This window comes from Neopsephotus bourkii, unplaced genomic scaffold (assembly GCF_033783945.1).
Source record: "Neopsephotus bourkii isolate Nb327-2 ecotype Australia unplaced genomic scaffold, CSIRO-AGI_Nbou_v1 NB_83, whole genome shotgun sequence".
Taxonomy (NCBI): Eukaryota; Metazoa; Chordata; class Aves; order Psittaciformes; family Psittacidae; genus Neopsephotus; species Neopsephotus bourkii.
The window spans coordinates 1,116,069-1,140,012 of record NW_026900600.1 but is presented as its reverse complement, the minus strand read 5'-3'; the positions used below and the strand labels follow the sequence as shown (position 1 = coordinate 1,140,012).

General features: G+C 35.8%; 1 protein-coding gene across 3 annotated transcripts in view; it reads right to left on the bottom strand.

Moving 5' to 3' along the window:
- Positions 1-7,959: 7,959 nt before the first annotated feature.
- Positions 7,960-23,944, bottom strand: part of TDRD3 (tudor domain containing 3) — a 99,420-nt gene continuing 83,435 nt past the window's right edge. For all 3 annotated transcript variants that reach the window (XM_061354876.1, XM_061354855.1, XM_061354866.1), the window contains 2 exons: positions 13,166-13,302; positions 7,960-8,202 (listed from right to left, as the gene is read on the bottom strand). In XM_061354876.1, the coding sequence (XP_061210860.1) occupies positions 13,183-13,302 (120 nt within the window). In that variant the 3' untranslated portion in view covers positions 7,960-8,202; positions 13,166-13,182. The remainder of the gene's footprint in view (positions 8,203-13,165; positions 13,303-23,944) is intronic.

Genomic DNA, 23,944 nt, shown 5'->3' with positions numbered 1-23,944 from the left:
GGCAGAGGACATGGACATATGATGCAAGGACAGGAATAAAAATCATTCTACTCTGACTATCCTGGTACAGTCATAGTGTTTGTATTACTGTAATCTGTTTTCCTAAAGGGAAATGGAATGACTTTAAATTATCAATAATCTTGCAGTAGGAGGATTTCTACCAGTATAATTAGCTCAGGAAGGAAAAAGTATACTCTTACATGATCTAGTTATTAGGCAGAGAACAAATTCCAATGTATTTTAGGCCCAGGTTTACCTGTACTAAGATATTTACGAAGAACTATGTTCTGTGAATAGTTCTTCTTTAAAAAAGTAAGCACTTCTAGGCTCCGAGGTATGCATTTCTCTAATAATGTAAATATTAAATGACAGGCTTTAGGTGAGTGAACAATGATCTTAATCAGCCACGCTAAATGGACCACAGCACTATAATCTGATCTTGTTCATTACGTATTACTTGGCATTAGATAAATTGGAAGTACTTTCTGAATTTGCCAAACACAACTGAGGTCCCTCCTCCATAACTCCTTCAATTAATCACATATAGATAGCGACTTGTATATTGTATTTTGGGTTATTTATCTTTACTGTATATCATAGTTTATAATAAATGAGTTCACAGTATAAATCTTCATGCAAAGGAAAGTTTTAAATATGCTAACAGCTTTCATATTTTGTACATTCAAGTAAGCAGCTAGAGGAACTGGACCAAAAAAAGGCTCAATAAATGTAGACTCTTAAAATTTATTCTCACATAAATCCTCAGGTGATGCTTCAATTCTGCAGTCCACAGGCAAATATAGTGGAAGAGACATAATTAAAGTGATGGGATAATCTAATAGAAAATAAGATAGTCCAGTCTTTCAAATTACTCTGTTATCAGCACAGTCTATTCCAAGTTTTATGGGATAAACAGATACATGTTACAGCTCATGCTAGTACTACTAGCAATAAAACATACTTATTGAGAGCAAGTCCTGGAGGAAACACGCATTTATTTCTCATTAAATGGGCACTTCAAGATATGCCTATCCTCATTATTTGTACATTTCCAACTTTCCTTGGAGGCAGTTTGGAGACTGTGCTGGGAGCTCCCTGTTCCTCAGGTCCTGCTGCTGGAAACAGACACATAAATTCAGCTTCTCTGTTGCCAAGTCCATGCTCATCAGACTTTGTTAATCTTGTGCCCAAGGCTAGTCCTGCTCCTGACACACATTTCTATTCCACATCAGAATCACAAGTAGCTAGCATAGAGATTTCACTCTGACAGCATTAGCCTGTTTTGCTTCTGGGTCCTAACATACCACACAACGTATCGCTGTCAGGAAATGGTTTCCCTGCCCTATTTCAAAGCATTCCAAACAGCATTTTTAAGATAAAAAGATTGCTTCATAATGGTAATATCAACAACATAATAAGCAGCTTCTTCTTCCCCAGGCTCAGTTACTACTGTCTGAGTGTGTGCATCAGGTGTGCTCAACTCTCTGCCTGTCTATATTCAGTGTTAACAACCAGTCAGGTCAACACCTTGTCAAGAAATATCATCAGGTTGACACTCAGTATCTGCTAACAGAGCATTGTTTTGTTCTATCAAGTGACAGTCACCCATCATACAAGGAGTATGAGTCAAATTATTTTAGAAACATATTCGAGCAAATTCAGAGTAGCAGCACTAGATCAACCACGCTTAGAGACTGCACAATGCGAGTCATTCTTTTGTCACAATTGCGTCCTTATATTCGCTTTTAAGAAATTACTTAAAAATAGCCTATTTTTGGATCTTCCTAGCATTTTATAAAGTATCATGAATCAGTGGTTTATGGTCACTCAAAGAATCAAAAGTATTAGCAAAAGCAGGTTTAATATGAATTTATAAAGTGCAAATTAATGAAGTTCAGTGGTATAGTTAACTGTACTACTTACTACATTGATGAAACATACAAAGGAAAATAAAGTTAGAATTTACTTAGAATGATTTAGAGAGACTGACAATGCAAAAAGGGAGAGCCACCCACCAAGTCATGAAGTTCAGAGTGGATCCCCTTGCTTTCTAAACTCCTGATGGAGCTTAAGGGCAGCTAAACCCCACCTTAGTCCCAATTTGGTCAACAGTTTACATCTCAAGCATTACATATGTAATCAATTAGGAATGGCCAAAATATCACTGTCCAAGGTATTAGCAAAAGGTAACTTTAATAGGATGTAGTAGAAGTACCAGTTCATCACAGATGGGATCACATTCAAAGGATCTTAATTTTGGAATTCTATCTATGAACACTGTACATTCTACCCATTAGCGGCTGTATTTCAGGATGCTAAGTTCTTTGCAGATGGTGTACTTTATTTGACAAAATTGTTAGAATATCATAATTTAAATAGTTATTTTTTCCACCTATCTTGTCCTTATTCAAGTATGCACAACTGCGGTTTGCAACACATTAATAATACATTTATCCCGAAGAACTATTTAAATACACAACGTCCCAGCTTCTTCCATATTTTCCAAGTATAGAATATAGCTTCTCACAAAGTTAGAAGAAACTCTTAAACCAACATCAGTATCTTAACCTATCTATCAGTTTTCATCCAGGAGTCCCAACTCTGAGACTCTGAGAAACAGTGCCAGTGGCAACTACAGCCGGGTTTCTCACAGAGTACAGACACTGAATGCGGTGATAGGCTAAGTTGTTTTCAAATACAGTTATTCTGTATCAGGAACTGTTCAGCTCTTTAATATCTGGGATAAAAGTCAGATTCTACAGACACAGTGCAAAGGTTCTCAGCTGATCCACACAGCATGTTTTCTCATTTCACAACTGCAACTTTCTTTTTAAAGATGTGGAAGACATCAGCTTCTCTTTTTAAATTTGGTCACATTTTCAGTGACTTATGTACAGATGCAAGAATTTATCTTTTCCTTTTAAAAATGAGAGTTCACAGTTAAAGCAATTAAGTAAAATGGAGTAGCACATGCTAAATTGTGTTGTCATTTCTGCAGCTGTACTACACTGAAACTCAGCTGTATCTCCTATTCCTGATTAACGTCAGCATGACATCTCAACTTCACCAGGTACAATGTTAAATCAAGTTCTGATACACATTTTAATCCAACCAATTGCAGTAAGACAGCCACACTGTATCTGGCCATCAAGAATATCTGTTTGGGGGGGCATTTGATCATAATACACCTAAAGAGAATGATACAGCAGGAGTAGTGAAATGCTGGAGTATATTATTTGTCTTATTCCATCAATTAAACTGGGATGAAACATCTTTAATTAGTAGGGGTAGAGGGGAATCAAATTATAACATTTTTACATTAAAAAAAAAAAATCAGTTTTGAAGAAAGCTATTTTACTTACTCAAATAGCACACAGAACACTGGCTTTGCATATGCTGTTCTAGTCTCCCAGTACAAACCCCCCCACTATTTGTGGCATATCAAAATGATACAGCATTCCTTATTTATTCTGCTTTTTACTTTTATTATTACTCTAAACAAACCAAGTTCCTTTGCTAAATAGCTACAGAATAATCAGCACAAAATGGATGGTTGAGACTTAAATTTGTGCACGAGCATGCAACATTATACCTGTTATAGCAGAGGCGTAACATTTTAACAAAATATAATTGGGTTAGACTATTTTGACCATAAAACAAATATAAAATATTATTTATGTTCCTTAGCCTTTGCAGTTTAGAAATATATGGTATAAAATCAAAGCAAAGCATCCAAGATCCTATGACATACTAAAGTGCCCGAAAATGACATGAGTATCTTCTGCACAATACTTACCTATGCATCCTTTTTAAGATAGATTATTCAAGTTACATGACATATTACAAGGCACTATGACTGCAAACATTTTCCTTAGAAGCAGCTGCAGAATCCTTTTTTTAGGCCACCTATAGTTCTCTGTTGCTATTATACAACTAATCATTTGAGCACATGTAAGATTTATTTTTAATGTATACTAGATTCTGGTTTCAGTCATACCACCATAATTTCCAGATTATAATTAGGTCCATCAACAAGCCCATGTATTTGTATGGAAACTGACTTTTTATGGTCTCTCAATTTCATGGGAAAATTAAGTATTGATGCAGTTTCTTTACTTTTTAAATTGTTCGGAACCATTCTCAAAACCTCAAAACAAAATAGTAATTTAAAACCAGAACAGGCCAACATGAAGAATTACATGCAGTAAATATCAGAAAAACAAAGTAATTATGAGTCTCTCCCGTTGCTTTGAAGAATACCAGAAATACACAAAGCTTTTCATATGCATGTCATGCTATAGGAAGGTAAATGGCTACATGTCTGAAGTACCTTCCATAGTTTAGCTGCTCTCCTGCAATAGGTTGCTCTAAAGAATTTCAGGGGAAAAAAAATAGGAGGGGGGGGGCAAAAAACAAGAGAACACCTCAACAGTCATACAGTAAGTAGAAAGCTAAACTGAGTTAGCCAGATTGCACAATAGCTATTCTTGAGGCTTATACAATTCTCAAGAAAGTTATGATGTTACTGGAGTTGGATGAAGTTATGCGATGTAAGGACAGTCAAACTAGGATTCTTCTCCAAGAAAGCATCTATAGACAATCATTCTGAACAATACATTCCCATGTATGCACAAAAACACTGGAGACTTTTGTGTATGAAGTCCCCTCCAACCATACTGCTAGAAAGGTACTGCCTACCCTACACTGCCAGATTCTTTCAGCCACCTGGCTTACATTAGAACAACCTTCATTAGCTAGCTTTGCTGTTTAGGACTTCTCTTGAGAAGATCTCTTCAGATTTACCTAAAACTAAATCTTTATCTTCCATTAACATTTTACTCATTCTGTATATAATGCCAAGTGCACCTCATGGATAAGATTTGTCCTTCCTGTGATATCAACCGTTCACCACCCAATGAAAATATGAGTTGTTAATAATGCTTTGGTAGGCCAGATTTCCAACAGGTTTTATCTGCATAAGGTTCAAGTCATTACAGAGAGATTCTGCAGAGACAATTCCAGCACTGTTTCTGGTAGAGGCAACCTTGCCAAGTGAACATCAAAACACTTTGTACAGTTGCTACCAAAGACTTATTAACACCTGTTAGTGACAAAAGGAAAAGTTATATTAGCATATATATGACATATATGAATATCTATCAAATGATGTTAGTCCAAGGAAGAATTTTAAATAAAACCATGACAACGTCAATCAGAATTTTTTATAAAACTCTGGAAACATGCAAGGTTAAACCAGAACATGTCCACCCTTTGTTTCAAAATTATTTTATATCTCAACATAAAGGAAAAAGAATATATTCAGTGTCAAGACTGCCACCTTGGCACATAACTTTTAGAATAATTTAAATCAGAAATTCCAGGGTTTTTTTGTTTGTTTGTTTTTTTTTATTTCCTTTGGGTTAAAATGTTATATACAAGTCCATGGCAAGGAAAACATCTCCTTAGAACTGAATTCCTAAATTCAAGACATAAATTCTCATAAACTGTATCTATAACCCTACTCAAAAGGCCACAGACCAGGGATCTACTGATTCACAGTTCCAACTGGCTCGTGTCCAGCTTGCAAAGTGAAAAGTTTCTTTGTGACACGTTTGTCTTAGAAACAGCTGGTCAAGAACACTCCAGAACAGAGTCAAAAATCAAGCTAGCAAATAAATAGCTTGGATGATCAGGATCCAGTGCTCCTTATCAACCTTCTTTAACTACACGTTGCCCCACAGAATTCAGGAGCTTGCTTTTGCTGTTGGTTTTGACAAATTAGAAGTTAACTTTCTTATCAAAGACCGACCTAGTCGTGGTAGCTTTTTCTGAATGTAAAAGGTAAGTAATGTTGTTCTTTTGTATGTAAACTTTACTATACTGTAACTCACAAATAATTATAATTGTGGTATTGATGTATTATGCAAATCAATAAAATAATTCAAATATATAGTTTAGCATCATGTTGTTTCCAGACATAGGAATCAATGAGCATGAATATATTAATTCTTGCTTTTCAGAACAGGTTGACACAAATGGTTTTTATCTACTCAATCACTGGTTCTTCACATCCTAAGCAGGCAAAGCTTTCAAAAGAAGTATTTTTTCAGTGAAAACCAAACCAGAAAAGAATCATAAAACACACAAAGACAACATGTCTTTTCAAGAAGACTCTCCATCTGTATGCTTACTCTGGCTTTCCAGTCCCTCAGCACCAGTGAAAAGACCAGGCCACCGTCTTTACTGTTTTACAAACAAAACCAACAATCTCAAATATATTTCATTTGCCTCCAGACATAACATGCGGTAATTTCAGAATACCATAACCACTATAGAGTAATGTTGCACTGTAGTTGTATAAGCTTAGAATTTTCCTAAGCAGGCATTATATTTTACAGTTCACTAAATAAGATGGCACTTTTCTGAATTTTAAGATTAGCTCACAGCAAGGATGAAAGCTCAAAAGAACACATAAGTTACTTTAACTTCAGAAATTACTTTGGTACACTGACTATAGGGGTAATTTAATGCACAGTCTATGCGTAAACAAAAATCAAAACTGCTTCTTAAAAAGATGCCATAGCTGCACTGCATTCTGAAGCTGAATAGCTGCTTTCAGTGGTCTTAGCAATAGTTCTGGAAGTAAAGCATCCAACATCCAATGTATCAGATCTACAATTTATTTATTTACTAGTACAATTTAGCAGATCTGACCAGGATGATTCATAGGATTTGGAAAGTGATTTCTAACCAAAATCTAACAAACTTCGTAAAATGTGTTGTGTGGCAGTTGATAGCGAAGAGCTTCAAGACTGGACAGCTCATGTTTTAAGTTTCCAAATTTTAGAATTATTAGTGGGTTGCAGCACTATAATTCTTAACAAGCTGCTTAGGATCCATTAAGGGAGCAAAACATTTGGTTCCTTACTATTCTGCAAATATTTGTAATGTTTTGACTGCATTCATACAGTAATCCATACTATGTACTGCATTCAATTACATCCTCATAAAATTTCTTTTCATCCAGATAAATCAGGTTCTATCTAAACAGAGTACTGCATGAGCCTTCAGAGAGAAATTCAGTAGAATTGTACAACTTAATACCATTAATACATATCTCAGGCAAAATTCTGTCTTTACAGAACTACCTTGAAACACGTGCTATTTCAATGTTACTTATATGATCAGAATAAAACTTAGAAGGGATTTGCATGGTACAAAGATCTTGAGTGCTTCTGAGTTAAAGAAATAAGGAAATTTCAGGTAGTTGTCATAATCACATAAGAATCAAAGATACAGCTTAGAATAAGAAGCGGTTTGACATAAAGATTCTTTCAAGCACCAATTATAATTGAAAAAATCTAATAATATAATCAATAAAAGCAAAGTTTCAAGCTACAAGAAATAACCTATTATTCAACAGGTTGCACATGTGTGCATGTATACGTATATTTACGTTTAAAATACTCCTATGCATCTTTTGGTATTTCTTGTTTAAACTACTTTCCTGTACTTTCTAGAAATGTTTCTATTTCTGTAATATAAATATTCCTAAAAAGAAAATATTTACCTAAAATAATTTAGAAAATTACTATTGAAATTCATGATTTTTTTATCCTCCCCTTCGACCTTTTAGTCACAGATCATGAAAAGCATAATAAGCAAATGTGTAATTTGGCCTTCAGCAACTTTGGAAAATAAGCACAGAAAACAGTCAAAACTTATTCAGAATTTCTCTGTACAATAATTAGCTGTTAATTTTTAACATGGTTCACTAATGCTAGCATGAAATATAAATTAAAGGCCGAATGCTGTTTACTTTTGAGAAAATGTTTTAATTTTACTTAACTAGAAACAACATTAGAACCAAAATCATTTCAAAACTAATAAAAATCATGATACGTTAGTATTATGTTAACTAACAATGAAGGCTCAGTAAAAAGAATACAAGGCAAAGAATAGAATAGTGCACTATGGTTTTATTGATGGCAGCAATGACAATTTGCCTCTTTCATATGTAAAAAGTATTCAGCTTTATATAACTAAGAACTTTAAAAAAGTCTCTTGTGTTGTCAGGTCCAAATTCCTTCTGCTCAAATGAGCTTTGTTCTGTCCTGTTGCTTGGAAAAAGCCAGACTTTCTTCTAGAAGTCTTCAGCAAGTTGGAGCTGCCAGTGAATTTCCCCTCACCCCAAGAAGGTTTCTAAATGAGAAAAATAAAATACAGTAGGTAAGCATAAAATCTCTCTGCTTTTCGTGCAACATTCACTTTACTGTTATTTCATTTTCTTCCTCCAAAAGAGCAGGTATTTGCTTTTCAGCACTTACAGAGATAGAAGTCTTGCAAAGAATAAATCAGAAGGCTGCACTGCAATACAGTAACTATGATTGATTTCATACAAGGAAAGAACACTTTCTGGCAATGACTTCTCACATAAGTGCAGTTTCTCCATTGCTAAGGAAGGGCTTCAATACAGATTTTATAGCAAGTGTGACAAGGTGTAGATTAATTCTGTCATGGAGCAAAGGAAAACCCAAGAAACAGATAATAACCAAGTACTCATAAGTTCACACTCTTAGGTTCTTTCAGGACCTTCAAAAAGCTATGATCCCTCATAACACTCATTTCTGATTACTTGTTCCCCTTCTTTTTCATACAGTCATGACATTCTATACAGGAAGTGTAAGCTCAGGATATATTTTTATTATTGTTGGATTCTAAATTCTTGTCTCATTCTCTAGAAGTATCCTATTTTACAGACCTGTTTTAAAGCTAGTATTTGACTCATACCCTAAAAAACCGACAGTGGGTTCAAGGGCTCTGAATGCAGTGCTCTGATAAAAATCTGTGTGTTTTCTACCTCACACTGCTAGATATTAATAAAAGATCATTTCTAGATCAACTGCAACCACAGTGAGATACTAATTACCCCATACTTCTGTTACTTCACCTTAACGTGACTACCGCATTGCTCTGTCTTCAAAATAAACACCAATGCAAGACTTCGTGCAAGTCTGTAGCAATTGTACTTAACATCTGAAGCACAGAACAGTGCAGCAAGGTCTTCAGCAGGACATAATCACAGAATGGTTTGATTTGGAAGGGACCTTTAAAGGTCCTCTACTCCATCCTCTTTGTCCTGGTTTTATCTGTGATAGAGTGAATTTTCTTTCTGGTAGCAATGCACAAGGACATCTTCAACTGTATCAGGTTATTCAGAGCCTCGTCCAATCTGACTTTAAATGTTTCCAGGGATGAGGCATCTACCACAACATTAAAGTTCTCCAGAATGTATTGATTTATAATATAAAATAATCATCAAGGGCTATCTGTCTCTTTAGGGAACAAAAAAAAGTTATTTTACATAATACAGAGGTACTCCCCCTCAGGAATAAAGGGTGTAATTAATCTAAAGCAGTAAAGCATCCTTCTGTGGCAAAATTTTGTGTCAGTGGATCTCCTGATAGTACCCCTAATAAATCATGCCTTTTTCTAACATATCAAAACCTTCAAATAAGAAGAATATACCATGCTCTCAAGAGCTCAAAGAAATAAAAAGGAGGAAAAAACCCATAGAAATCCACTTCTAGGAACTGACATTCATTATTCCTGAATTTCTACATGTCAGCACATCAAAGCACACTGTCGTACAAGTCTGGGTAAGCTGAAAGCAATTTAGAAAAGGATATGACTGATTTTCTGCCTATGGTTAAAATCAGAAAAGAACCAGTTACATTCACCACTTATTTTGGAAAAGCTTAATAGATTTTCATTGCTGGTTTCTCTCTAATTCCACTGTCTTCATCCAGTACCTCATTAGGTCAAGTGTAATGCATTTCAAAATGCAACTGAAGTATAAGACACATGGTAGCAATAAGATACACTGTGGGGAGCTATAAGCCATACCTGGTACATATGTCCACCACAGTATCACAATTGCCACCTCCTCACATCTCTTCACCTATCAAACAAAGCAAATAAAGAAGCTACACTGGACTCTACATGAGCTTCAAAAAGCAAATCTAGCAGGTGAAAGCCTGTCTGTACAACACAGAAAAAGCTTCTGTGTTGTTCTCTACAATATTTTTATCTTCAAGAAGACTTGCAAGAGAGTGTTCTCAAACTGAGGAAGAATTTTTGACACTGTTCAGAGATAACTGCAGATGCCACACTCCTGAGTAGAAAAGAACAAGCTGTTCAGTTTTCCTAATGCTCACTAGAAACACAGTGGCAGAGGAAAAAAAATCCCTATTATGAATTCTAGACAAAATAAAGGGTTGTTTCAACTGAACTAATACAACTTAAGTAGCATCATCCAACCTCTAAACAGAAGATACATCTTGCCTCTATTTTCTTTTTCTACCTGAGTTATCCTAGTGTTTCAAGAATCTAAGACCAACTGAGTATGTTGACAACTTCTTTTTGGTGTTTACACCCAATAGCTGCTACATTATTTTATGGTGAAATGCAGCTGAGTTTAATATTGGAAATTTTCCAAATACAAACCTAAACCTGATAAAGCAGCTAATCAAAACAGCTAGATTTAGCAAATCATATTAATATAAAATACACAAATGTTCTAATCTACTACATTTTAGCCAGTTACAGATACTAACACCACTTAATTAAAGTTCAAGACTAATCAGTTATGGCAGCCAAAGAAGATGGCAGTGAATGTTTTGATCTAGAGGGATGGATCTTCCTGAGAAGAAGTGACTTGTATCTTCTTATAATGAATTTCTGTTTACAGTGACATCTATTTAAGGTATGTATAACTCTTACAATATTTGCTATTTGTATTGTAGAAATTATTTACATAATATTCTAACAGTTAGCCTTACAAAAGTAACCCAAATTTACTAGGGTTAAGCTGCCACTGATTGCACACTCATCTGGGTTAATAAATTCAGATTTGGATGACAAATTGGCACTATCTAAATTGAGCAGATGTTAAATCAAACAGTCCTGGGCCAAGAGAGGACAGAGAAAATACCACGTTTCATCAAGTGAAGCAAAGAGTTTTGAATTATGATGGAAAAAAAACCCAAACAGATATACCTGTAAGTACTTTCTGTAAAAGATGTACTTTTTAAAGCAAAGTAGCTGCTGAAAAATGTATTTAGCTGCATGACACATTTTCCAACATGTATCTTCTTTCCCCACCCTTTTACTTGGAGAACACAAAAGTATTTGAACTGGGGCAAGGGAAGGGCTGCAACTACGTATTTTTTTACAGTTTTGATACCAAGGATGGTGTTAGAATCTTCAAAGCAAGGTATAAGAACACCTGCAAGGAACAACCACCAGTGCCTTAAAAAGGTTGATCATTACTTGTCAACAATTTATTCATTCTTCTTGAGATACAAGAATTACCATCAGTCTCTCTGGATGTCTGCTTCCCTCTCCCCCCCTGCCCCATCTGACCAATGCTAAATAGAATTTTCCAGATTTATACTGTAAAATTAAGAGAAATGGCAAAAATATTATCTAAAGATAAAAAAAAAAATACCCCCTCTCAGTGCTGTGTGCACTGAGCACATCTCATTTGGCTGATCACACTGACACTCCTCTGAGCCAGCTGAGCTGGTTTAGAACTCAGCTCAGGGTATATGCCACAATCATTTCTGCGTAAATTACCCGACGACATGTTTATTGATAGTGATTGATACACATACTTAAAATAGAAAACTGAATGATACAGGCAAAAATAGCATAGTTATCACCTTGGCTAGAGCCAAGAATAAATTTTGCTCATAGATTGCCAGTACTCTCCTGAATGGAAAAAGTATTCTAGCACATGATCAAAATATAAAATCATGTACTATTGTACCTCAGAAATACCAAAGCTGTAGAGATCAGCAGCACCTATTAAACCTACTGACCATGGAGGCCTGGAGCAAGGAAAGGAACTAAAAAGAGCTCCGTAAAAATAAACTGGCTAGTAGAAAAAAAGTCAAGACAAAGGCACACTGTCAACGTATATCAAATAGCATGTGGCTTTACAAAGCTTGCTTAATTCAGGATTGAAATTTAAGGACTTAGAAGATCCCCAAGTAAAATAAAAGCAGGACAGCATATTTGATTTCTTTAGTAAAAGAATTACAACTATTTTATCTGTCTGGCCTTTTTACATTTCTGAATGTGCATGTGTGGTGTATTTTTTGAGGATGTTACATAATCCCTTAATTTCTGCTAATTAAAAGAGCATAGCTGCAGGTAGACCCTCAAGATTCAGAGCACAGCAAATATTTTTAGGCCTTGTACCTCCCCATTCAGTGATGAGCTCACAGATAACAGGTTTTAGTGTTGCTCTTTCTCCTTCCCTCCCTAAGTGAAAAAAACAGAAAGAATATTTACTCACATAAATGGCTCATAAAAAGCAGAATATGGGACCTTGGACAGAGACAGACAGTACTAAGTTCAGTAGGGCCTGCAGGCACTTATTTCAGAGAAGAAGCTGATCCAATGTAAGTGAATAAGACGCTACTGCTCTCAGGTGAAAAAGTATCAAGTAAAAAGCTTGCTCAGATGACTTCAGTCCTTACATAAAGCAAAGTTTAAAAGCTATTTAATGAAGTGTTTCTATTGCCTTCCCTCTCCCCACAGCTATATCATGCCTCTTGCTACAGCCACAACATCTAGAGAAATACAGATATCCAACTTGTATTGTAAGTAAACCAATATCCCTAAAAAAATTTAGAAGCAATATCCCAAACATATCTTTAATGTAGGTGACTGCAGTAAGTGGTTTAAAAAAGCTAAAAAGACAGAACCATAAAACTTTCACTTAAATGTTAAGACACTGACTTAATATCAATAGTTCTTCATAGGTGTAGCTCCATATAAACAGATTGCCACTACTAAACCAAAATAGGTTATACATGTGCTGTTGCTTAATACCTTTTTTTAAAGTGATGAAGGTGTTTCTAAATATTTTAAGTTGCCTATTTGCTTGTAAAACACTGATTATAGTAATTTATTTCTTCAAAATACTCATCACTTGCAACCCAATACTGATGGTTTTTATACACCCAACTACTGGCAAAGTTGTAGAAAGTTCTCTCACAAACTTCATGAAGACTGAAGGACACTTTAGTACAGAACAATCCAGATCTACTTTTCTTGAAATCCAAACTCATAAATAAAATAGCAACATCATACTTACCATTTATTTCTTATTATTCAGTTTCTAGCTCTTGGAGGTTGATAAAATTGTTGAGTAGGTCGTGTGGACCGTCTCGGCTGACCGTCACCTCCTCTGCGGAATTCTAGAGTTTGCTCATACGTTTCTTCTTCATCCTCCTGCAGGTATACAGCATTGTTTTAAATGGATAAGTAGGAAAATACATTATACATGAGTAGGCATATACATACAAACACACAACACAGACACACACATATACATGTATCAATAAATTCATGCATGCATAGCAACTGCTGCTTCTATGCAGATGACCACTTAATAACACGATAATGGGAGTGGTTTTTTTTTCTAACATAGGAAAGCTAACAGAAACTAGATAGAGAATCTCAAAACTCAATCCCCAGGGCAGCAGCAGAAGTTATTAAGTATTTGCAGAAAAAAAACCCCAAAGCCTATATGTTAAAGCAAAATTATTTTCCAAAGTCATACAGGCAACAAACTCAAGAAGTGAGATAACCTTGATAACCTGCCAGAGCAAGAGAAACATCAGCTTTTGGGAGTTTAGAAATGTGTGTGGAATGAAATATAAGAATTGGGAAATGGAAATGCAAGGAACAGCATCTGACAATATGCAGGCTAAAAATACAGATCTGAAACAGTGGATAAAAATCTGTGATCCAGTAATAATGAAAAAAACCTCAAAGTATAGTGGATAGGGATTTAAATATGAATTTGCTATGTGAAGCAATAATAAACACAACCTCTGAATGATGAGGGGAGACGTAATTACGTATTTGCAATACTGCATTCACTCCTAGGCATTTCAATACCAGAAAGGTATTGACAAATTGCATGGAATTCAGAGGAAAAAAACAACAAAAAAAATCACCAAGAGATTAAAATAGCTACATATTTACATTGGTCAAGAAATACTGAAAGGAAAAATATTCATCTGATGGAACACTCGCGTGTGATACACATTAAAGAAGAACAACTTGAAGAGCATTAGAGTTGATAATGAAGAGAAATAGAAGATAAAATTATAAGCTATCAACTTCCTCATATAAAAAGGTTCAGAGACATTGATTACATTGATTAAAAAACAGAAAAGGCTGATCCCTTCTCCATATAACAGGTGACAGGACAAGAGGTAACAGCCTCAAGCTGTGCCAAGGGAGGTTTACATTGGATATTAGGAAAAAAGTCTTTACCAAAAGGCACTTGAACAGGCTTCCCAGGGAAGCGGTGGAATCACCATCACTGGAAGTGTACAAAACCCACATAGATGAGGCCTTCAGTGACATGGTTTAGTGGTGTTCTTGGCAGTCCTGGGATAACAGCTGCACTGGATGATCTTAAAACCCTTTTCCAACCTAGCTGATTCTATGTCTAACTAAAAAAAACCCCACACTGTTTGCAGTACCACTAGCCCTAGTGCAAAGCCTCAACTTAGTATATGAGTAACTAACAACATCACTAACAACACAAGCTGTACTGGCAACAAAATATTAAAAAGTAAGCTAGGTGCCTGAAGTGATCTAAATACTTCCAGCTCCTTCAGTATACTGCAGAAAACATAAATAGCTGAAAACAGTTCCATATTATTTGCCAAAAAAGTAAAGGTGCAATTGCAAGTGTTCTTAAAATTCTTTGCCAAAGCTTCACTCTAACATAAAAGAGCTCACTCTTCAAGAATAAACTGATGAACTTTCATGCCATATACGCATGACTGAAAATACAGCAATGCATACAGAGACTGTGCAAATTAGACATGAATCTTTTCTTTGGTAGTGTCAAAAAGAAAACACAAATTAATTAGTTTAGTGCATCCCATCTCACCCACAATAGCTCTGAGGAAAGTATATCACAGTAAGTTTCTAGAGCAGCAAATCTTCATTAAATCTCAATGTTAATGTTGATCCTTTGAATTCAGTAAAATCAAATTAAAACTAGAATTTGTCTTACATATACCTATTTTGGTGCAGTTGTCTTTACACACAGAACTGAAAAAACTTTAGATGCATGCCTTTCCAATTCAAGTATTTTTATTACAATAAACAAGAGTGAAATGTGAAATCACATTTCTTGAGGCTTGGAATGAAATGAAGGCGAGCAATGCAGCAAATAATAGTAAGAATGAATGAGTAACAGACACCTTTCAACTGTTCCCTCATTCCTCCCTCTGCACAGCGACACCCCTTCCAGTTACTGATCGTCTTGTTGAGGGCTGCCATCTTTGCGTCAGATGATAGATCATTGGTTCTTGGGCCTTACCTATTCACATTTCATCCTAATTGGATCTAACATTCTGCAAAATAACAATTTGCCAAGCTGTATCTTTATCAAACATTGTTTCTTGTTTTCAAGTAAATTAATTTTTTTTTCCTCCACCAGTTCTTGGCCACTGACCCTCAATCCATTCACCACTGCTCATCTTTCATTCTATTTCTATTGCGGGGGGGGGGGTGCCAATTTTTTCCTGGGTTCATCTTTATCCCAATTTATATTAAAATCTCTCAATCCCATGCTCAAAGCTGCTATCCCTCTCCTGGAATAGCATCCACCCTTCACAGACAAAACTTAAAATGTTCACTTCCTTTATTTTTCTTCCACTTCTTCAATGTAAAAACTTGAGCTGTCCTTATTTCCTTCATTATAACTCTGTAGTCAATTAGGTCATGCATCTTGCCACCAACTCTAGTTTTCCATTCTTCCTTGCTGTTTGCTTTCGATTTATCACTTGCTTGTGACTCATAGCAAAATATTCCATTTCCTACTTCCTTATCCATGTAAGATCTACATCACATTTTATAAAGCAGAGGTGCCCACAAATCTCTCAGTGTGTTTTCATTTCCTTCTATTACCAGTAGAGGTTTTATATCAGTACACTACTCCAAAAATGTATATATTTTATCTCCATCCTTCAGAGCTTATTATTCATTATTTATCTAATATTCTAGGATCCAGTACTGAATTTTCTAGTACTTGCACAATGCCTACTCTGGGGCTGTGTACCCCAAGATTAAATGATGCCACTAAGCACAACTACAAAGGTAACAAAAACTGGCAGATCCATAGGGAAGGTTTACAAAGGAAACAATGAAAAGCACAAAGAAACTATTGCAGTAACAGGCTGGAATGACCCAAGAGAGAAGGTGGAGGATGTCAGCCTTCTTTTGGTATTTAAAAAAAGATTGCGAATAGGGAAGCAGAAGTCATTGGGAATTTCAGCTTCTCTTCAAAATTTTGCCACAGAAAACTGCTGTGACTTTTGGTATTTTCATTCCATTACATAAGAGACAAGAACTGAACAAATGGAAAATGGGAACGTATGCACACTCAGTGCTTTTATTTTGGACCCATATATTCCAAACAGCCTGTACCACCACAATACTTCACCAGCTGAGCTTAGTGAACTTCAGTCCAGCCAAGTGAATACCAATATAATTTTACATTAAAAACCCAAAAATCAATGGATTTCATAGCTGCAGAATAAAGCTCTGTTAAAATACTGTAACAACCAATTTACTCTTAAAATTAACAATATTAGAGCAGAGTAAATTTCATTAACAGCTTTCTCATTGAATTTCAATTGCAAGACTTCTTTCAGTGCATTTAAAATAACCATTTAGAAATTAGTTGGTTTGTTTTTTTAAGTGCAATCCTTGAAGTGAATACTTTTTGTATCACTTCTGAGAATACTGAATAGGTGGATGACTGTAAAAAGCAGGACAGAAGTTACATGTTACACAAATGTTTTACTCAATGCTCTGCTCACATTTAGGACGCAGCTGCAAGTCACAGCTGAGCAGCTCCAAGTTTGCCACCTACAAACTAGTTACATCTGTCTATTCCTGCTTGTGAACAGAAAATCCTGTTCTATTCACCAGGCCCTTCTGCTAAGGCTTTTCAGTTACGGCTCTCTGTAAGCCATTAGGGGATGAGCACCAGAGTCTGCACAAGAAGGCATAAAAGAGTAGCGTGGGGCCAGGGACCATGGGACAAAGAGACAGAAGACAAAGAAAGAAGGCATTTTCCATCTCCATAGTGTCTAACCACTGTTTCAGTTTAAGCTGCAGTTTTAAGTTCAGCCACATATTCAATGCATGGAAAAATTGCTGGACTCAGTACAAAGAGCACTTGCTTCCTTGCAAAATGAACTTTTCTTTCTTTTTCAACTCCTATTTCCCAGTCCAGGTTTAATGCCTCTTTGTGTGGCTCAGTATGCTGGCAACAGCTGTCTCTTGTTCACAAACCAAGCGACCTCTTGGTTTTCCCGGTTAAATTTCCTTCTCAGAATTTACTTCTTTTGCCTAATCACCCAGTGTTGATCTCCTTGAGTACTTTAATCTTTGGGAGTTTTCTGCAGTTTGTACTTACCTGTGCTTGTCTCAATCAAAAATAGACTGTAAGATTTCCCAGAAAGTATCAAAAAACAAGAAACCAAGCAGAAGGCCCAACTGTACTACGAACATACTGAAAAATTTGTGTTTCCTATGAAAAGCTAAACTTAAATATTTAAATTGCAATGTATTACATATTCGTATTTATATGGGAAAAAAAAAACATCACTGGCTGAATTGTCTACAGTATTCCCTTAATTTTTTACTTGATCTGAATACCTAAGTAGACTCTTAGAACACTATAATAACTAACAGTGAACATAGTATTTTGTGAATAGTGGTGTTTTCATTTAATAAAAGAACAAATTTTTAAGTTATACCTTCTTGGAGTGGCTTTAGAGCATATTTTCAAAAACTGCTATCAAATAAGGTGTGAAAATTCCAAGTAAAATAGAAATTACCACTAATGTAGATTTTTTACGTAACTTAACCAAGTACTGACTTAGTGACAAAAGCATTTTTGAAGTGACTGTTATAGAATCATTCAGCATATTTGCTCTTGATCAATTTTCTTCGCAAATTATGCTTGTTAATTAAAATATCAGTTCCACTCACAGAGTAATCTTCTCAGAGTGTAGTCTTTGTGAGCCTTAGGATGCTCACAGGTTTTTGTCACAGCACACAACACCTGTATATTAAACTGAGCCTATGGCCATACCAATTTCCGAGTTATATTATGGGTGAGGACAAAGAGTGCAATCCAAGGTTATACTGCTAGACCTGCAGAGAGCTGACCCCTCACTGCTCTCAGATACTTAATATCAACTGTCTGATAAGGGAGCGAGGGTAGCATTAAATTTTTAGGAAAACATATTTTTAGGATGCTCACACATGTCATGTAAGACACTGCAGTAGTTATCACTGATGACTAAAAATACACATAACTAATTGTAAATATATCAATCAAAAATGTTCCCTGAAATAAATGCTGTAAGGTAGTAATCATATGATAAAGGTGAGGGGCTTTTAATTAATCTTTTAGCATACTATTTAGAATGGTATATTTAGATATATAATTATTACTGTTACTTAACTCTTGCCTAGATCTTTTGCTAATTATATCTTTTGTAACTAAGGAATCAGCTATACAACAAATTAAATTTACAAGCTACTTCTGACAATTCATTAAAACAAACTTGCTATAATACCATAACCCCCCTAAAAAAATTCCAACCAACACACCCCCCCAAACAAGCTTACACAAACAATATTTTTCCTTTATTTATACTTAGAAAAGGGAACTGATTCTTATGAGGGTATGTCTGTCTCTACTGAGTACACACTGGCCACAAATAAGTATATTCCTAACTATAGTATGTAAAAATAGGTGGCATGGAGCTACAACATAGCTGTTTTTTCATTCTCAAAAGTGTCAAGATAAACCTTCCCTAGGCAGTTTTCTTTAGCATCAGAAATAAAATAATTATCTCTTTTATGCTGACTTTCAATAGCCAAACATCAGAGGTCAAATAATTTTACATTTTCTTGGCCAGGACATGGACCTGTTGGAGCAAGTCCAGAGGAGAGCCACAAAGATGATGGGTTGAAGAACCTCTCCTACGGAGTCAGGCTGAAAGAGTTGGGCTTGTTCAGCCTGAAGAGGAGAAGGTTTAAGGGGCACCTTGAAGCAGCCTCCCAGTTTCTGAAGGGGGCCTGCAAGAAATATGGAGAAGGGCTCTTTACAAGGGAATGGCTTAAACTGAGAAAGGGTACATTTAGATTAGATATTAGGGAAAAATTCTTCACTGTGAAGGTGTTAAGGCACTGGAACAGGGTGCCCAGAGAAGTTGTGCATACCCGATCTCTGGAAGTGTTTAAGGCCAGGCTGGACAGGGCGTTGAGCAACTTGATCTAGCAGAAGGTGTCCCTGTTCATGGCAGAGGGGTTAGAACTGGAACTTCTTAAAAGTTCCTTCCAACCCAAACCATTCCATGATTCTATGAATTAGATTTAGCTCACTTTTTCCTCTGCTAAAAATATAAGTTATGACAACAGCTGATGAGCTTCAGAAACAGCCAATTTTTAAATCATTATGTTAAGACAATATACATCCTGAGTTTTGAGTGAAGCAATAAACATTAGATACCAAGTGACAGAAAACTTGTAGATTCTTCAGGAAAAAAAAGAATCATGAAATGAAAAGAGACAGATGGACAAGGAAAAGAATTATATATTTAAATCTGAGACCATTAAAACCAACACAACAGTTAACTGGGAATCAGATATTTTTGTACTTCATTGCTATTCTTCAGCTCCGAAAACAAAGCATTCTTTTGTTTTCTAAATAGACCACATTCGCAATTACATTTCCATAAAACTAGGATAATGTAAGCCTGGGGCATGATTATCCCACAGACATTTTGCTAGCTTATCTATTCCCCTTAAGGGTATTGCACAGGTTATTCATACTTACACTCATTCCCTGTGGCATATATTAATATAAATATGCAACTCTTCTTGTGAGGTTTGTGCTTGAAACAATCATACTCTCCTGCAAGTTGTCACAATATTGTCAATACAGAAAAGAATACTGAATGTCAAAAGTTCCTTAGAAACAGTTAAGCCATTCACACCACATTCCTTCTGTCAGTAAAAGCTTATTCAAACCGACTAGTATCAGTATCAAACTAAAATATTTCAAGGTTTCTTTCCAATAGTTTCTAAAAGAAGTGAGATCTGCTATATAAATAACATGCAGTCACAGAACAGATCGAGCTTTCTCAATTCAGCAAAAAGAAAGCCACAAACTAAAGCGGAAATGTTTTCAACAAAGCAAATTTAACAACAAGAAATCAGTTAACAGTAACCACTGTAAGGAGTTACGTACCATAAGGAATAATGTTACTATGAGGAGTAATTGTGCCAGTTTTCAGAAAAAGCCACAAAGCTAAGGGTGCATCTCCATCGCCTCTCCCACATAAAACTGCCAGCCCTTCCCTCTCCCAAACATTTCTTTCCTTTTTTTTTTTGTTTTTTTAATTGATAAAATATTCACCCGGTTTGTCAGAACCTCAGGTTGAATGAAGGCGTCCACAGAATTGGGAAATAAAAAATAAGTCAGTATTTAGTTTCTGTGCACTTAATGCACTCATAAGCAAAACCATACATTTCCATGTGGGGGGGCACAGGGAAGTGTTTGCTGTATTGCTGGACTTCTTGGATGTCAGAAAATTCTGCCAATAAAACCTTCAGAAATAAAACACTAAGTGATATTATGAGAAATTATCTAATGCTTGCTGTTAAGGCATGAAACCACTACTAAAACATAAACAGGGAAGCACTGAGTGACATTAGGTGAAACAGAAAGCACTGTGCACACACTCAAGACAAAATTTGTCATACAAATCCCCAGAGTCATACACAAGTGTAGCTCCAGTAAATAAATGCCTGTGTGATTTCACTTGTGAATGACCAACTGCACAAAATAGAATTAGAAAGTAAAAAACGTGGCAAAAGGTCAATCAGCCAAGGTCAATGGTATCAGGTTCAGCAAGACAAAGTGCTAGGTCCTGCACTTGGGTCTCAATAACCCCAGGCAATGCATAGGCTTAGGGAAGAGTGGCTGGAAAGCTGCTCAGTTGAAAAGGACCTGGGGGTGCCGATTGATGGCCACTGAAAATGAGCCAGCTTGTGCCTAGGCAGCCAAGAAGACCAACAGCATCCTAGCCTGTGTCAGAAATAGTGCGGCCAGCAAGGCCAGGAAAGTGATTGCCTCCCTGTACTCAGCACTGGTGAGGCTGCATCTCAAATACGGTCTCACTCAAACAACCCAAGGAGCACATATGCAGTCTCCAAATAATGGATTACCATTGTATGCAATTACATTTAATAACAAGGGGTTGAGAAGAACAGTGCAATGCTCTAAGTAGCCTGCTTTAACTGTCGCAACTTGTTTCAAGAACTACAAGCTCCAAGAAGAATGTGTCCTTAATCTGATTGGTACAGCTGGCAATCATTTGCAATGGTATTTCATAGTCTGAGGAAATGCTCAAGTGGAAGACTGAAACATATTCTGTGATGCTTAATGATACAGACAAATAATTGAAAAACATTGTTTTAGGCGCACTTAGTATAAATTACCTTCTCTCAACTGAGATTTGCCTGCTTTCAGTTTACTAAAAAGTAAAATGCAGTTCCTTAATCACACTTAAGTGTCAGTTATTACATTTCAGCTAAGGGCCAGTAACTTTCATAGGAATATTTAAGTTGTCATCAACTGTCTATATTCCAACATGGATACCCCAAGCTAAGGTCTGAAAAACTATGTAGAGGACAGAGTTGCTAAAGAAAAATAACTAGTAGTAGTTTACCAGGATAAATGCTTTCCAGAATGTTTGTCTCTAAATCCTGCCTCTAACAAAAAAGGCTGGGAAGATAAATAAATGATATAAAAAATTACCCTTACAGAAACTGAATATTCTTTATAAAGGCACATACGACAGTGCTCTGCAAAAGATGTGATGGAATTTAAGGGAATGTTTCCAGCAGGTAAATGGTTGTCTTTCGTGAGAAAATTAAAGTTTAGGATAGGCTATGAAAAGTAATTTTTCATCCTGGGAGGACAGAGACAACTGAAATCACCACATATTGGTAAGATGAAAAATAAGGCACAAAACCTACAGTGTTTTACTAAAGCAGGAAGATAGCTTTTTGTGGAAACTTGATCTACACTAGTAACATTTGAGGTTAAAATTAATTAATAAATATGCACCACCACTCAGGAAGGAGATTAGTCCAAAATGCTCAGCCTTCATTTAAGTCATTTAATCAGTGAGTAATTATGAATTGTAAAATTATTCTATAAATTTTCCTAACAGTACAGAAGCAACAGAACTGAAGACATCAAATTCTTATCTGATGCAACTACTTAGGGACTTGTTTTCTACAGCAATCTCAGAACTGCTCAAGTACTCCATACAGTTCTCTTAACACTCTTGTTTTCACTATAGTCAATGAAGACAGAAGGTACTTAAGAAATCCAACCAAGACACACTGATCTACTGCATTTACTTATTCAATGGGAAAGACTTCTTGCTCGATATGAAAGATCATAGTATGATGCTAAGGCCATCCAGGTCAAAAAGCCATAAGGAAATGGCACCCAATTCTTCAAGTAAGTATTTGCCTGTGGTAAATCAAGATACTGGAATGGGTTCAAAACCTCCATAAAACAGATAGGCAGAAGTCTTCTCCAGCTTAAAGAGACAGCTATAATCCTTTACATTTACTGGTTTTCATTAGTGCTGTTTTACACTGCTGGAGAGAATTTCAAACACCTTCAGAAAACTCATGGGAGTTTACTTCTTCACGTACCTGAAACAGGGGACAGGCATATAAGAAAACCCTGAATTATAGTTCGATTTAAGATAACTCAACACCTGCAAAAGCTCTTAGAGCTCTCTGAGGTACAAGACAAAACTTTACCAAATTTGATCTCTCAACTGTCTGCTGGTGTGAATTAACTATAATACAAAACCCTTTGCTATTTTCTTGTGTCAGCTCATTCCTGAATGGAGGAATGAGCCAAGGAAAGCTGCAGAGTGGATATTCAGTCTCCACAGAATAAATTATAGAAACACTATGGTTATGTATAGTACTTACACCTTAAAAACAATTTTTGTCTTCTTGCCTCTTCAGGCAGAAAAAAAACAGTGCAAGATATAGGAAGAGGAAACTAACCTGAAATAAAAACTTCATATTAGTATTTTTAAATGAAGTAAAGATCTAGCTTGTTTTGAAAGCAAGCAGAATAAGGCCATAACATAAGCTTAGGTGGAAAAGCTACACCATTCCTGACACTACACTAGTGTAATCTTACATATTTCACAAGAAAAACTAAGCAGTTTTTATATCTACAATGACTTTTCAGTGATTTTCCACTGGGATTAAAATGTTTTCATTAAGTGTCCCCTGCTATGTATAGGAAAACTAAAAGATACAGTATTGTAGTGCTACATCCAAGATTCTTAGAAGAACTCTAAAACAGAGGAAACCAAATGTAATATTATTATTAAAAATATTTATCAACTGCATACCTAAAACACAGTTTGCAAGCACAAAGAAAAAAAAAAAAGCCCAAACAACAATTTTAGTGTTATTACATGTATTTATATGGGTATTGTATGTGATTATTGAAAAAAGCCCTCCCCACTAGCTTTTTGATATACTTATGTAATAACACAGCCTTATCTTCTATACTTGTAGTCATCAAAAAAAAAAAAAAAAATAGCAGCATCCTAGGTGTTAGAATAACTGATAACTTAAAAGGACTGACTCAGGCATCTGAGTCACTGTATATTGACTGTACACTGATGGACAGTATACAGCCAATTATCGAGGAGTCTTAAGATGACCTAGTAACATTTTTTTCCATTAAAGTGGAAAGCATAATGTATAC